The following is a 15,940-nucleotide window of genomic DNA, read 5'->3' on the forward strand; positions in this document are numbered from 1 at the left end:
GGCTGGGCATGGTATAAGGAACTGTATCGAACAGACACGACCCCCACCCCCCCCGCCCTGCCGCTGCCCCCAGAGCCGTCTCACACCAGGTATTCTGCCAGTGCCCGGAGCCACTGCTTCCTGGGCTTGTGACAGTTGACTGGCAAGTGGGGCCCCACAGGGCTTGGGACACACAGTGGGGGGGTGGGGGTGGGGGTGGGCACGGCCTGGAATCCACTCACTGGGGTCGGGGGGGGGCAATGACCCCCGCTGGGGAGCGGTGGCAGGCAGGCTGTGTCTGTGCAGGGCTGAGCTGCCGCCCAGTTGCTCTAGTGCCTGGCCTGTCCCCGTCTCCCAGCTGCTGTATAAATAGAGGTGCCGACCAGCAGCGAGCTTCTGGCAGCCGCCACCATGCAGGGACTGAGGCTGCTGTGCTCCTGCTTGGTGTCGCTCCTGCTCCTGGGGGCCGCAGGTAAGGCCTGGCTCTGCGGCCTGGGGGTGGGGGGCCGGGACCCCCATGCTGTCAAGCACTGTGCGCTGCGGGGCTGGGGCCCTTGCCTTCCGTGCCTCTCTGCCAGCTCCCCGCTCTGGCCGGCCTGGGCCCTTGCTGCAGGGCAGGGATTGTACCATCACGCAGGGCTGAGGCATTGCTCAGACAGCACCAGGCACAGCCACAGGGTGGGACTCCCATGCAGCGTGCCCCCCGTTGGCGGGGAGGGGGGGGAAGCGTGCCGCCAGGCAATGGGGTCGTCCTGCAGCAGGCGGCTTGGGGTGCGGGGGGGGGGACCCTTGCTGTGCCTGCATGCGTCGGGCATAGCTGGATACAGCTGGGGGGGTGCTATTTCTCGCTCTGGAGCTGGGGGCGCCGTGGGGTGCCAGCTTCACGAGGCGGCGCAGGAACACGGCAGCTGCCGGCCACCTGGGGTTTGCTGCGGAAGTGGGGAAGCTGGGCAGGGTTTGGCTGTGGGAGGTGGTGGCGGGGGTGCTCTCTCTGTTTCATTTCCTTGATGTTACGGATGTGCTGGGCAAAACGTAGGTGCAATTCAGCATTCTGAGTCATTACCCCAAGCCCCCCCCATATGCATTGGGCAGTGACCCCCCCCTGGGCAGCCGTGGGGGCCCGGCCGTAAAGCGGCCCAGGCTGTGCATGGCTGCATGCTGCAGGCCTGTCTGCTCTGGGGGACGGCTGGCAGCGTGGGGCAGCGAGCCGGTGTTACCCTTGCTTGCCCTTGAGTTAATTTGGTCTCCCGGGGCTGCGCTGGCGGGGGCTGTGGGTCACAGGCGGCTGGCTGAGAGGTGGCTAAGTATGGAAACAGCCTTGTAACTGAATGCCGAGCCCCCCCGCCGTGCCCCCTTCCCCAGCCTCTCCCAGCATGGCTGGGTCCAGCTGCTGCCTTCGCGCACTGTCACAGGGGCTGGGCTGCGGGAGTTTTAGCCTTTTAAGGACATCCTTTATCATTCGCAAGCACAGTGGGGAGAGGGGCTATCAGAGCCCCCCCACAGCCCGAGTGCCCTGAAGCTCTTCCCCCAGCTGAGTGTGAATGGGGACAGGCTGGGCGCCCGGAGGGCCAGCAGCGCCTGGAGCTGCCTTGGCTGTGCAGCAATTCAGTAGCTGCCGCAGCCTCGGGATGGTCCGTGGAGCCATGTGGGGCACCCATCAGCCCCTCCCCTGTGCCCACGGAGGCTGTGGGGGGTGGAACCCTGCCCTGGCTCCTGACACCCTGATCCGCATCAGCAGGGCAGTCCTGCCCTCTGCAGCGGAAAGGCGCATTCCAACAGGCCAGGGCCTGCCGGCGGTCTGGGCCCCGGGGGGGGTATGTGGTGCTGCTCTGACCACACCATTGCTAGCCCAGAGTGGACACAGCACCGGGGGGGCCTGCCTGGGCCGTGACTCCAGCTGTGCGCCCGCCAGTGCCCGAGTCTCAGCAAGGTGCTTAAGCGAGAAACTGGGACCCATCACGGGGAGGGGCAGAGCTCAGCATCCGGCTGCCCCCTAGTGCATAGGGGGGATGGCAAGGCTCTGGCAGACACACCCTTCTCAGCTCTGACCTCCAACCTACTCCCCTGGCAGCCCCCCCCCCCCCCCCCCACGTGAGCACACCTGGAATCCATCTCCCGCCCCCGCGGCCTGCACCCCCTGCTCATGATGGCCACGGCCCTGTCTCGCCCCAGGCCTCCCTTCACTCTGCCCTGCTCAGCCCTCAACTCCCTCCTTGGGCCAGGCACTGCTACTGTGCTCCCCCCACCCCAACGCCAGCTTCCCTTCCCAAGGGCATGTGCCATGGAACACACCTGGTCAGTCTCCTGGCTCATTTGCATACTGGAACCTGATTGGGTTCCTCACTATGACATCACAGCCGCGAGTCAGGTGAGGTTTGCTTTCCTGCGACGGGAGGGAAGACTTGAGGTCGGGGCACGGCCCTCCCGGCGACGGATGCAGGAGGGGTTTCTCCGCCGGGCTGGGAAGGAAGCGGGGAGATTAGTAGTTCTATTTTTAGGCACTTAGGAGATGCTCAGTCGCTCCCCACGCGGGAGTCACACGAGTATCTAGAAAGACAGCTGGCTTCAAGGCAGAGCCTGCTAAGCCCACCAGCCATTCAAACGGGCAGCGTCGCTCGCTCTGCCTAACCCTAGCAGCCAGGCGAGGGGAGGCGGGGGGGGGCCCGATTTCTTCCGCACGCTTGGGCCCTCTAATGTCTGCCTCACCCATTTGTAAAGGCAATTCATCCCCCCCCACGACCTTTGAACAACTGCAACCCCCCAGTCGAGTGCCTTGCTGGTCTGTCCCATCGCGTTAGCCACACGTGTGGCAGGAATGCCACTGTCTGCTAACCCTTCCCAGGCCAGCCAGTGCCCTTGAGCCAGCCAATGCCTTTTTCCAGCCTGCTGCGATGAGTTGGCGTGTCCATTTCCCTGCGTGTGCACCTCAGTGTCACAGCTGGCCAGCGCGCTGCAGGGCTAAGAGGCTAGCGCCGTTGTTCCTGGTTTTCCATGGCGAGGCGCTGTTTTAGCATTCCAGATTCTGGTAGCGCATACAGGGCTGAGCCATTGGGAGGCCAGGGGCCAAGCCTGGGCTGCTTTTTCTGCTGAAGGATATGGCTGGGCTAAGATAAAACAGGTCGACCTCCAGCCAGCGCCTCTGTGGAGCGCAAGGACTGTTTTTCCCTGGTCCCTGCCTATTGCTGTGCAGCTCTTCCTGGGTCATGTGACAGCAGGAACAACTCACCGAGAGCGAGCCGCTTTCTGCCAGGACGGCACCAGGCATTTTAATAAACTCCAGGAGAAGTGGGTCATTCCCCGCACCCCTCTGCAGTGCTGCTGCCTCGAAACCTCTCCAGCCCCATCAGGTTCCTGCTCCAGAGCCAAAGGAACAGCCCTGGCAGCAAGAGAAAACCATGACATCCCTCAAAATGGGGCGTTCTTACACGACCCCCACCTAGAAGCCGGCATCCTGGAGGAACAGAAGACCTGATGAATGAGGTGACGTGAGCACACCAGCTAAAAATACAGTCTGGAAAAGAGAAGGCTCGGGGGACACAGAGTTACAGCCTATAAAAATACCTGCCAGGGCTTGAACAGAGCAGCACAACCTGAGAATAATGGTGCGGGACCATTTATGTAACTTGTCGCCAGATTGCTCCACCACCACCTCCGGAGCCTCGTGCACAGTGGCATGATCTTCTGAGTGCAGTGCCTGGTTTCCACCGGCAGGAGTAGGAGCAGAATCCACTGCAAACCACTGGGCGAAGTTACCAAGCAGGGGATTCTCCACCAGTGTGTGAAAATCAAGGCTTGATTTTTTTTTTTTTCTTTTTCCCCCAAATAGATCTGCTCTCGGAATTATTCTGGGGGAGTTCCCTGTTCCGCAGAGGTCTGACCGGATGATCAAAATGGTCCCTTCTGGCCTCTGAGTCTATGAACCTATGAGCAGGTCATGTCCAGTTAGGAGTTTGTGATGGACCTAGTAGCAGAGAGGTTGCATAGGTGTCTTCATGGTGCTTTTGCTGTCGCAGAGGCGTTCCACAGGTCACTTCTCAGCCTGCATTAATGGCGGGTCTTTCAGATCAAGTTTTCCTTGTTTTCTTTCATTTTTCTACTTTTAGTTGTTGGGAAACTTGTCTAATTTGCCAGGTTTTAGGTCTGATTACTTGATGGGTTATTACAGAAATATATGTTCCTTGATATTACATTGCCAGTTGTGTATTTTTAATTTGTTTTGGCTTAAGTGGAAGATTATTTTCTGTGATTCCTGCCGTATAATGAACCATTTAAAGAACAACATATCTTTTAATTGAACATAAATACCACTGAGGTATGGGTATAATGAAAGATGAGGATTGTTCAGATTTAAATGATGGCAGGGGAGTAGAAATTCTGACTTGAATCTATGGAAGGCAGAGGTGAAAAAAGGACCCAGAAAGTTATTTGAGTAAAAGTGCAGCTGCTCTTTTTGGGGTGGTGGAGGAAATTCATTTAAGTACAAGTTGCCGGTGTCACTCTGGAAAGCTACTTGAGTAAAAGTGCGTGTGCGCACACACACATGCACATATATATCACATCTTGATTGTACCCAAATATCCAGAAGTGAATGCAGCTGCACTTTTTACGCAAGTAACTTTCTGGGTACCTTTCCCACCTCTGCTGGAAGGATACAGCTGGGGTAGAAACCAGACGTTGGGTTTTTAATAGATGAGACCAGACAGCAAATAGAGAGGGCAACGGTTGTTTTATACAAAGTGGTGTAGGGCTGGGTAGTTTGTGAGAAATTATGTGGGTTTTTTTGTTTGTTTGTTTGTTTGTTCCCCCCCCCCCCAAAGAAATGTTTGTGTGTGGTTGGTTTATTCAAAAATCTCCACTGGTTTGCAAAAAATAAAAACTGTGATATTTGTCACTGACTTCTTTATTGCAGCTTTTTATTAAAAAAACAAAACAAAACAACCTTGTCAGTAACAGAAACATTTCAGTCTCCATTTTGGGAATCGCTTTGATGAAATATTCAATTACAAAGGTTTTGCAAAGAAAAGAAAGAAATCAGGAAAAGTGGATCATGTGCGAACCCTGCAAAATGGAAAGAACAGCAACATTTCAATTCTTGTTATGTACTTATTAGTTTATTATCAACTTTTCTCTTGGTGAAAAAGCTGTTAAAAGCAAGCTGGAAAAAGTGTTTAGCAAGCAAGAGAGCAAACTCTGTACACCGCAGGTAGAACCAAAATGGCCTTTTGTGCTGTCTATGAGTCTCTGATTAAAATACCTGCCGTGTCACTGTGGCAAAAGTCAAACTAAGAATGCTGAAAGCCAATTCTTCTATCAGCTATACCCCTGAAGCCCTGTTAATGCCAACAGGATTGCCTGGGTGTTGGCTGCAGCAGGCTACCAGTGTTTTAAAATTAGAATCATAGAATGCTAGGACTGAAAGGGACCTTGAGAGGCCATCGAGTCCAGCCCTCTGCCCTCATGGCAGGACCAAGTACCGTCTAAACCATCCCTGATAGACATTTATCTAACCTGTTCTTAAATATCTCTCCAGTGATGGAGATTCCACAACCTCCCTAGGCAATTTATTCCTCTGACCACCTTGACAGTTAGGAACTTTTTCCTAATGTCCAACTTAAACCTCCCTTGCTGCAGTTTAAGTCCATTGCCTCTTGTTCTGTCCTCGGAGGCCAAGAAGAACAAGTTTTCTCCCTCCTCCTTATGACACCTTTTCGATACTTGAAAACCTCTATCATGCCCCGCCCCCCAATCTTCTTTTCTCCAAACTAAACAAGCCCAATTCTTTCAGCCATTCGTCTTAGGTCATGTTCTCTAGCCCTTTGATCATTCTTGTTGCTCTTTTCTGGACCCTTTCCAATTTCTCCACATCTTTCTTGAAATGCGGCGCCCGGAACTGGACACAATACTCCAGCCGAGGCCTAACCAGCGCAGAGTAGAGCAGAGGAATGACATCTCGTGTCTTGTTCACAACACACCTGTTAATGCATCCTAGAATCGCGCTTGCTTTTTTTTGCAACAGCATCACACTGTTGACACATATTTAGCTTGTGGTTCACTATAACCCCTGGATCCCTTTCTGCTGTAGTCATTCCTAGACAGTCTCTCCCCATTCTGTATGTGTGAACCTGATTGTTCCTTCCCCAGTGGAGCACTTTGCATTTGTCCTTATTAAACTTCATCCTCTTTAGCCCCATCTAAGTTGTATTTGCTTAGTTTATTGATAAGACTATCATGCAAGATCATATCAAATGCCTTTCTAATCATTTGTCTGATTCTTCAGTGATTCAAACTCCTTGTTGCTTCATAAGAGTGGAGACATTTAGAAAACATCAGACACATTTTACATCTCGACAAGCATCAGAGGGGTGGCCGAGTTAGTCTGTCTGTTCACAAACAACAAGAAGTCCTGTGGCACCTAAGAGGCTAACTGAGCTCTTGGAGCATAAGTTTTCATGGGCAAAGAACTGCTTCGCCCACAAGAGCTTATGCTTCAAGATATTGGTTAGTCTGTAAGGTGCCATAGGACTTCCTGTTGTTTTATATTTCGTAAATTAATGGCTGCTGCGTGTTACAGGCTGAAGTGGGTACCTGTAGAGATTTGTTGGCAAACCTAGTGGGAATCCAGCAGAATATCTGGGTTATCTGAGATGAATTTGCTAGACCTGAGGGTGTTTTGCTGGAGCAGAAGGTGATGAATACATCAGTTCAGAAGCAGAGGTGGATTCATGGATTTCTCTCAATGGTCTTGCCACTAGAGGGCGGGAACAGGGCCATGCTGTTTTTGAGGAGGGTTACTCTACCGCAGTTGTTTTCAATCTGTGGTCTGCAGACCCCTGGGTCTAAGATTAACAAACAAGTCCACACCTCCACTGGAAATTGTTTAGGGGGCTGCAAATGAAAAAAGGATAAAAACTTCTGTTCCACTGGTATCAAAATCTTGTGGTGAAAAACCCCATGATGAGATGCAGTTCCCCAGTGTGCTGATCATTCCACTGATGCCCATCTTTTTGCTCTTGGGGGGGGTGCTCCCTATAAGCCTGTCCTGCTCGTCCAGACCCTCTGGGCTCCCCCAGATAAGGTATGGAGTTGAGATTACTTCCCCCTGCAGGGCAACACAGACACTCAACCATCTCTGGGAGGAAACAGTTTGCGGGCTCAGCACCCAGGAAACTGAACCCCAAATAGGACCACCCCCCCAAATAAATCCATCTTTCTCTGTGTAAAAGCTATAAGGTAAGCTCCCGTTATGAGTAAAAGGGAAATGCACAGTGATTGCTTCCCCCATGTAACAGTTATTTATGCTGGGTTTGATAGTAAACAAAAGTGTTTTTATTAAGTACAGACAGTGGGATTTAAGAGGTTGCAAGTGAAAACGGAGAGATCAAAGTGAGTTACTAAATTAAAATGAACAGAAAACACAGAGCTAGTTCTAATTCACTAACTCGTTACAAACAAAATCTTACCCTGAACAGCTATTCTTACACCTGTTATAAACTTCACGTCAAAGATGATCTTTTACTCTGATTTGCGTCTCCAGGCTTCAGAGTTCTTTGTTTCCTTTTCAAGTGGGTCAGGCTGTTTCAAAAACCCAGCTGAAGACAAAGTCCTGTTATCATCTCATTGCTTAAAAGACCCACCCAGGCCAGCAATCTTTTGTTTGTCATCCCCCCACCTTCCCGTGCAAAAACACCAGGTTCAAAGTGGATTTCAGACCCAAATGGTATGGTCACATGTCTCCCTAGCACCAACCACTTTCTAGGCTTCCAGAATAAACAAGGCTACTTACAAGTCCTTGAGTTGATACCAAGCCATTAGGCTTCTGGGGCACCAGTAATGTCTCTCATGAGCACATTTAAAATAATAAACCATCTTACACTTCATATGTCTAACTTCACATACAAGAATTATATATGAACCAAGATAGGGTATATAGATTCAGCAGAGTATAACATTAAAATTGATAGGTTGCATGAGGCATTTTGTTTAAAGCATCTTTGAGTTCTACATATTGATATTCATAAGCCAATTTTCATAAAGGCTGGGAAGACTGTCACATGCTCCACATTAGAGCTGAGAAAGTACTTTCCTATGGGATCTGCTCTGCATTGCTGGAGTGCTCTTTCAATGAATGGGCTTATGGCAGGGAGATGCAGGGGGATGGGTGGCAATCCAGAGGGAATGGATGCTGGAAAATGGTACTGTCTTTGTACATGGTTCCTGAACAGGAAGGAACCCCACTCCCACCCCCCTGGACATGAAATTCCCTAGCCAATCAGCCCTAAGAGCTGCTCATTCAGATCTGATATCTGCACAGCTGCTGCAATTTGACTCCTTGGGATAGACGAACCAGTGTCAGATTATATTGCACAGTACCGCTATCGGATGCAAAGCCATCCATGGGCCAGGCCCCTATGTGGCTGCTGTTGCAGGGGCTGCTGGGCACCACTCTTGGGACATCCTCAGGAGCCTGGCCACCTCTCTCCAGGTCTGCAAGCCCCCAGCTCTGCTGGGTGTTTCGTGCCTACTGTGGCCTGTCCTTGTGCTGCAGCCACAGGCATGGCAAGGCATGAAGAGCCGGTGGGTAGTAGAGGCGAGGCCAAGCCAGAATGCAGGAAGATCGCTGTGAATCTGGCTCCTAGTGAATTGGTCTCCATCTCACCAGCAGCCCTCTCATTACCTATTCCAGTGGCAGAGAAGTCAGGGGCCCCCTCAGTGATGAGGCTGTCCCTCCATGGCAGAGCGACCCAATGGGGGGGTTGTTGTCCTTTGGCTCCGCTGCACCCTTCTGGTGGCTGAACAGAGAACAATGGCTCTCCACAGCGGCCAAAGCATGGAAGGGGGTGCCCGACTCAGCCACGGCGTGGCAGGGAGGAGCCAGAGCAACGGGCAGCCCAGCAAGACCCTAGTGGCAAGGCCAGTGGAAATAACTGGTGCAATCATTAAGTGTTTCAGCTCCACCCAACGAGTCCCTGTTGGCAACTAGTTTCTGGAGCAAGTCACCGATCTGTCTCATCTCTCTTGTCCACTGGTCTCCTCTAGTGGCTAGTGCAGGGTTCCCTCTCCCAAGTGGCCGGAGCCAAAGTGGAGACAGCAGAATTTGTCCCCTTGCTCCAGCACTACCTCCCCGCGGTCCCACCGAGGTTTGGCCCAGCCACCTTGATCCAGGTAGGCAGGAGCTGAGTGAACGGCACTGAGATCCCACGAGCAAGGTCACGGCTTCACTCGCACAGATTTGCTCCAGCCAGTGGCTCAGCCTAATACGAGCCACTCTGCAACCCCAGAGGCTGCGCCGCCTGGAGCAAAGAACCGAGCCCAGCCAGCCCCACAGCAGTAGGTGGTGCTGAGCTGACCCTCTGGTCTTCTCCGGGGCAGGTGCTAGCAGTGGTTTACTTCCAAACTGCTCTCACAGGCTATGCTCCCTTCCCTCTGAAAGGCAGTTATCCTCTGTGCTGTTTGAAAGGTGAGATGTGGGTTGCAGGGGGCAGGTCTCCGTACCGCCCTTGTCTCTGCTCTGGTGCACGCACCTGCCAGCTGCACGCTGAGCTGAGGGCGAGAAACGGCTCATCTCAGAACCACAGTGTGGTGTTACGTGGGAGTGCGGGGGCTCGAGGCGATGTGCGTTTCACCAGCAGCGCTGGACACACCGTGGAGGGCCACTGCCTGGGGACCTTGGCATGAGCTGGCACCTGGCCTGCCAGTGTTCCAGGTGGACGATTTCTTTAATATTCCTCTAAACATTCTGCATGCGTTTTGCTGCATGGGGAGCACATGTTTGGTTGTGGTTCGTAAGTTGGTATAACTGGGAGGCCAGCAGACCCTGTTAGGAAGGGGGAAAAGGCGCCTCCAGCCAGCAGCCTGAGCTAGGGAAACAGCTAGTGCAGCAACCCAGGTGAAAGCAACTGCAGTCAAGTAATGAGAGCCAGCTGATCTGACTGCCCGCAGGCTTAAAAGCAGACCGGGAAGGGAAGAGGACCTGTGCTTCCCCTCCCTGCCAAGGCTGATAGCCCTGGCTGTGGCTAGGGGAGGGAAAGAGATGACCAACCGGTCAGAGCAAGCGATGTGGGGGCAGCCTCAGCCCTCCAGCTGCAGATGTGGGACCTGAGCAGGACAAGGGGGCACCTTGCCACTTTGGTTACAAGTAAGCTACTCACTGCAAGAAGCCATTGATAACCTCCTACGTAACGTTGGGTTTAGGCTCTGAAATGGGATGAGTCGAGACCAAGAGAAAGATTCCGCCACGTCCGTTCCACCACACTCAGTGAACGGACCGATCCCTTTGTACCACTTCTGATTAGTTCCGACAGTAGGGCCCGCGGCACCACGCCCAGCGTGGGGGGCCCGGCCAGTGAGTGGCACCCATGGTGACATGCTGACGGCGGGTGCCCAGCTGGTGGGTGGTGGATGCTATAGTCAATTGGAGACCGGGGCCCAAGACAACCGCCTTGCTCGCCTGGCCTACGGACGAGTAGAGGCACATGCTGCAGTTTAGCCTTGGGTGGCTGGGGTTCTGGAGGCTCTGCTGAGACGAGTCAGCAAATGAAGCGGCAGGTCCAGGCTGAGGCGCTGTGAGCAAAGGGGGCGGCGGTTCGGGGCTGGTAGGATCAGACTGGAGATTTGCCCTGCAGCTCTCCTGGGGCAGCCTGGCTCAGACGCGGCTGTTGAGCTTTACCCAGGAAGAACTGCTGGAGTTGGTCTAAACCGTCCCCAGGAACTGCTCTGCCTGCAGACCCCAGTGGCGCTGCCAGGGCGAGACGGCCCAGGCAGGCAGCAGAGAGAAGCCCGGATCTGGGGCGCCGGGCCAAGGGAGACTCCCACGAGGGAGGGGAAATAACCCCGGCCCCTCTCTTAGTAAAACCCACTACGTCGGCGTTGCCACTGGGGGGACGGTGAGTGCGTCTGTGAGGACGTGGGCAGAGAGTGGAGCTGCATGCAGGCAAATGAGGGCATTGTGGGGGGCCATGGGCCTGTCACTGGGGAAGCAGCATCGTGGGCCTGTCACTGGGGCCGGCCGTGTGTCCCCAGTCAGCTCTGTCTGTGTTTTCCTGCCCCCTCCCGTCCCCAGGAGCTGGGCCCTGCAGTCTGGTTTAAGTGCACCGCCTGCAGAGCTCTGCTTTGGGAGGACGTGGATGGTGAGGTACCCGCTCGTTTCCATAGTGACGCCGCACTTTGCACTTCTCCAGCCAGCCCCTGGGCTCCAGGCTGTGCTCGCGTCTGAGCGGAGCCTCGCAGCCGTTAGGGAAGACTCGTTAGCCCCTGCAAGCAAACAGGAGCTGAGGCCGTTGCAGTTGGGTACGGTGCTGTTTGCGTTCCCACACTGGCCCAGCTGGGTCTGAGCTGCAGAGGGGCCGAAACCCCTGCTGGAGTCCCGGAGACCAGGGGCGGCTTGTGCGCGTAACTTGCGAACCTCCTCGCAACATCCTTGAGACAGCAGGGGCACCTCGCTGGCTCCATCATCCTAACGACAGCTTGTCCTGCAGGAAGGAACCCACAGGGGAAAGAGAGAGTGCCAAGCGCCTTTGTTTGCACCCTGGGGCAGCTGTGTTGCTTTGCTTCAACAGCCAGGAGCAGCTAAAGGACGCTTGAGGGAGGATAACAGAACGCCACAAGCTAGAAAAGTGGGGCAGGCCCAGCTGAACAGCTGCTTGTACACAAATGCAGAGTCTGGGCAATGAGATGGAGGGGAAGGAGATTCAATCAGACAGTCTAGGGCGTGCGGTACTGTGGTGGCCTCACGCTCCTGGCTGGAATACAGGTGTTGAAGCATTTGTAGGCCAAAATCCCTTGGGGGAAGGGTTGTAAAGGAGGTTCTGTGAGGCGCCAGGGTCAGAGTGATGGGCAGTAATCCCTTTCACGATAGAGGCAGAAATGCTTCTGGGTACTGTCAGAATGGGAACTTCCTGCCAATAGATTGGAGAGTAAATGCTACTGATCCTAGGAAGGTCCCGTTACTGCCAGCTGTGATAAAAGACCGTGTTCATCATCCAATTGTCCCTGAACCAACAAGCGGGGACACAGTTTCACACTTGGCTTCACATTAAATCGTGAGCACGTCACAGAAGAGCTGGTGGAAGGGAACAACCTTGGCTCGAGAGTTCATGAATAGATTCGGTTTAAATGAAATGGCGGGATGATTAAGACGAGGCCGTCAACGATGGCTTTTATTACAAAAGGGCAGACTTTGGGAAAGTAAGGGAATTGGTTACAAAACTCAGCTAGACTGGAAGGACTTTAAGGCAGAGGAAGTTGGGCATTTCTACAAAGCAGCTAAATAAAGCAATCTGAAATTTGCACCCAGCAATGGGAAGAAACTTGCAAGGAAACACCTCAAAAAGGTGATGAGGAGTCAGCTGAAGGCCTAGGGCGGCAGGGGAAGGAGCAATCAACAACCCCCTCCACAAGCCCTACATTGTGGAGGCTAGAAAACGTAGGAAACATGAGCTATGTGAAAAGTCAAACTGAACGAGCCCTGGCCAAGGAAATAACAAACCACACACAATTTATTTTCAGTGATGCAATAAAGAGACTAAGGCAGGAGGAGGGAAGGGAATGAAAGATAATCTCAGTATGGCCCAAAATAGTCCCTTGGTATGTGGTTACAATGATCATCCATTCTAGAGCCTGGGCAGGAAGGCCATGCGGCTGGAGAGGTGCAGCATCTAGGAAGGGAAATGCCCACAGGTGAGGTGGAATTAAAGCTTGATGTGCTCCGGCCAGGGGGCCAGGCTAACTTCCACCCTGGAAGACTGACAGAACTGGCACGTGAGATGGGGTTGTTAAAAACCTTTGCTCCTGAGCCAGCGATCTGTGTGGGGGCAGGGCCATCTGAGCAGATAATAGCTAAGGATGCACGTAGACTTAAGAAGGAGGCGGAGGAGGGGGAAGGGATGCAGGCAGTGCTGGACCCATTAGTCTGACCTCAGTAGTAGGCCAGGTTTTAGAACCAAGGACGCAAAGAGGAACGAAACATCTAGCGGTAGATGGCAAAGGGGAATGTAATGCAACAGGGGCGTACTGAAGGTAGAGCCGGCCCGGCTAACCTGAGAGCATTGAGAAAACGGGTATTTATGGTTTTAGCAAAGGGAAGCAGATCTCACATATTGGTCTTTAGCAAAGCAGCTGATACAGTGCTGGGTGGGAAATAGGTAAGTTAGAGAAGCTGGCGAGCTGTACAGGCATCATTAGGCGCATAGGTGCCGGCTCTGTGGATGCCAGAGCATCGACAGGGGAAAAATGGGTGAATTACTGTACCAAAGGGGGACGATGAGCAGAGATCCTCAGAGACTGGTCTTGGGACCACTCTTGGTCACTGTTGTCACTAATGAGTGTCCTATAAAAAGTAAGAGTGGGCGCCTGAAATTGGCTGATGATACCAAGTTGGGAGGCCTCATCAGCACGACGCTTGGAGCAACAGAAATTAGGTGAAATTCAGTAGTACCAGTTACATATCCATGAGAGGACCTTCCCTTTTATCTCATGATAGTTTACTTTGCTTAAGGGCCTTTCAAGGACCTTGTCAAAGGCTTTCGGAAAATCTAAGTACACAGTCTCCACTGAATCTCCTTCATCCACACGCTTGCTGATCCCCCGCAGGGAATTCTAGTAGATTGATGGGGCGTGATTTCTCTATACAGAAACTATGTTGACTCTTCCCCAACAAATCAACTTCATCTCTGTGTCTGCTAATTCTCTGTAATGGCCTTACCAAGCTCGAGTGTTCCTTTGGCACCATGATAACCCAGAGATCTCACTGGTTGTTTAGCAGGTTTCCTGCTTCTGATATGCTTTAAAAATTGCTATTACTTTTTTTTGCGTCTTTGGCTAGCTGTCCTTCAGATCCTTTTTGGCCTTCCTAATTATATTTCTTTAACTGTTTTCCTCAATGGGATCTAACATTTACTTTTTAAAGGGTGCCTTTTTGCCTCTAACTGTTTCTTTTACCTTGTTGTTTCACCACAGTGGGCTTTTGGACCTCTTGTTTTGTATTTAATTTGGAATATACATTGAAGTTGAGCCTGTATCATGGTGTCTTTACAACATTTCCATGAAGCTTGCAGGGACTTCACTTTTGGCACTGTGCCTTTTAATTCTGTTTCACAACTTTCCTCACTTTTGTGTGCCTCATAATGAGTGGACCAGAGGGGGGAACTGAGACATGTTAAATGAGTTGCCAGAGGACTCATAGGAGGGCAGTGTCGGAAGCGATCTCCTGCCATGCTTTCCATGCCTGCCTGCCCGCCCTTTGCCTAGCACCATCGTTCTTGGTCCGATGAGAGTGAACACGACCACTTCCAACTGCCAGTCACCTTGACTGGGCAGCCCATATGCAATGAGCGCAGCTGCCAAAAGGAATTACTAACTAGTTTTTCAGCGGCATAGAGAGTGGCTTACAGAAGCCATGGGGGGAACACTAGACAAAAGTCTCCAGGCCTGTCTCTGAATGCTGGCATCTCCCTCTTGCACAGCAAACACAGGCCTGATACAGAGTCATGGCTAGGATGGACTGAAGCACTTTTATCCCATACAAATGCCCTTCGAGCCCAGGTTTGTGGCCGTCCCTGGCTCCAGACCAGCTGCCGCAGTGGGTACAATTCTCCTCGCAGACTGACAGCCTGGGTGGTTTATATCCCCTGTCCCAGGCTCAAGTGCAGAGCGGGTTAGACACTGAACATAACGTCCAGCAGTAATAGCTGCAGGTATTTGTGCCAGCGTTGGGAAGGTCACAGGGTGGGGAGGGGGAGTTCTTTCCTTACTCTCTGTGCCAGCAGAGCTGTGGCTTTGTTCTGCATGAGGGCCAGCTCTGAGCTGCCTGCCTCCCCTGCCCCCCACTCGCCTGCCCCTTGAGGGGCACCTTTAAAGGGAGCCGTGTACCCGGGGGATCTGCAGCAGCCTCGGAAGGCAAGGCCGAGGGGTCATTCTGGGGAGCACCTGGAGATTTTGCTTGTGGCAGTAACTGGCATCCCGGCTCCCTGGCGACGGCCTGAGGGTGAGATCTGGGCTCCCATTGGGTGACGGCAGAGCACCCAGTGCGTCACTCGGGACCCATAAACCGCTCGCCCACATCAGGCCAGCTTCTCGCCATCTGCACAGGCACTGGCGCTTCGCACGCGCAGCTCCGGGACAGCCCCAGAGAGCGCCCTGCTCACACAATGCCATTGGCTCCCTGTGCATTTCAGGTGCCAGGTCAAAACCTCCCTCTTCTTTAACACTTCTTTGGCTGGCGCCAGCCTGCTTCCCAGGGCTCCTGCTCTGCCGGCGGCGGCCTCTGCTCGGTCCCTGCTCTGGAACTAGCCACGCTGGCTGTCCGGGAATCACCTTTCCTCCCCCTTTGGCCCTTGCTTCTGCTTCAATTAGTAATCCCCCCTGGGCCTGGGACCGCCCCGGTGGATTCTGCAGGGTGCTGCTACCCCAGCAGAGCTGTGGGGTTCCAAGAGCTACAACGGCATGTGATGGGGTTCGGGGTCCCCGAGCACTGCACCCCACCTGCAGGCAGGAGTGACTCTCACTCAGCAAGTGGAACAGGAAGTTTCTTAGGCGACAGAGGCCCAGCTCAGCACAGAGGTGACAGTACAGCCGGCAGAGACAGTCATTCCAACCCACCCTGGGGAGAGGCGCCAGAGGGGTGCCCTGCTGGGGTCTAGCCTCCCCCTCAGCCAGGCTGGCTGCCCCCCAGCTTCTAACTGCCGCCTCCGATTCAAATCCCCGGTCAGCTCCTCCCTGCTCTTTGTTCGGGTCAGAGGTGTTACCTGCCCGCTTAGGTTACAGCCCCAGGAGGTCATCCTGAGCTGCTCTGCCTGTCACACACACACACACGCATCCAGCCTGACTGTTACACACACACACACACACCACACAGCACCCCCATGCTCTGCAGCTATCGAGGTGTGACCAGTGCGTCTCCATCTTCTCAGCCAGCTCCCAGTGCCCATCCCCAGAGGAGCGGCTGGGAACAGTCACAGTCTGCCGG

The 15,940-nt window shown here is 53.5% G+C and overlaps 1 protein-coding gene across 2 annotated transcripts in view; it reads left to right on the forward strand.

The window, feature by feature from the left end:
- Window positions 1-303: 303 nt before the first annotated feature.
- Window positions 304-15,940, forward strand: part of SRL (sarcalumenin) — a 62,060-nt gene continuing 46,423 nt past the window's right edge. For both annotated transcript variants that reach the window (XM_075010354.1, XM_075010355.1), the window contains exon 1: window positions 304-451. In XM_075010354.1, coding sequence (XP_074866455.1) covers window positions 391-451 — 61 coding nt within the window. In that variant the 5' untranslated portion in view covers window positions 304-390. The remainder of the gene's footprint in view (window positions 452-15,940) is intronic.

This window comes from Carettochelys insculpta, chromosome 16, assembly GCF_033958435.1.
Source record: "Carettochelys insculpta isolate YL-2023 chromosome 16, ASM3395843v1, whole genome shotgun sequence".
NCBI lineage: Eukaryota > Metazoa > Chordata > Testudines > Carettochelyidae > Carettochelys > Carettochelys insculpta.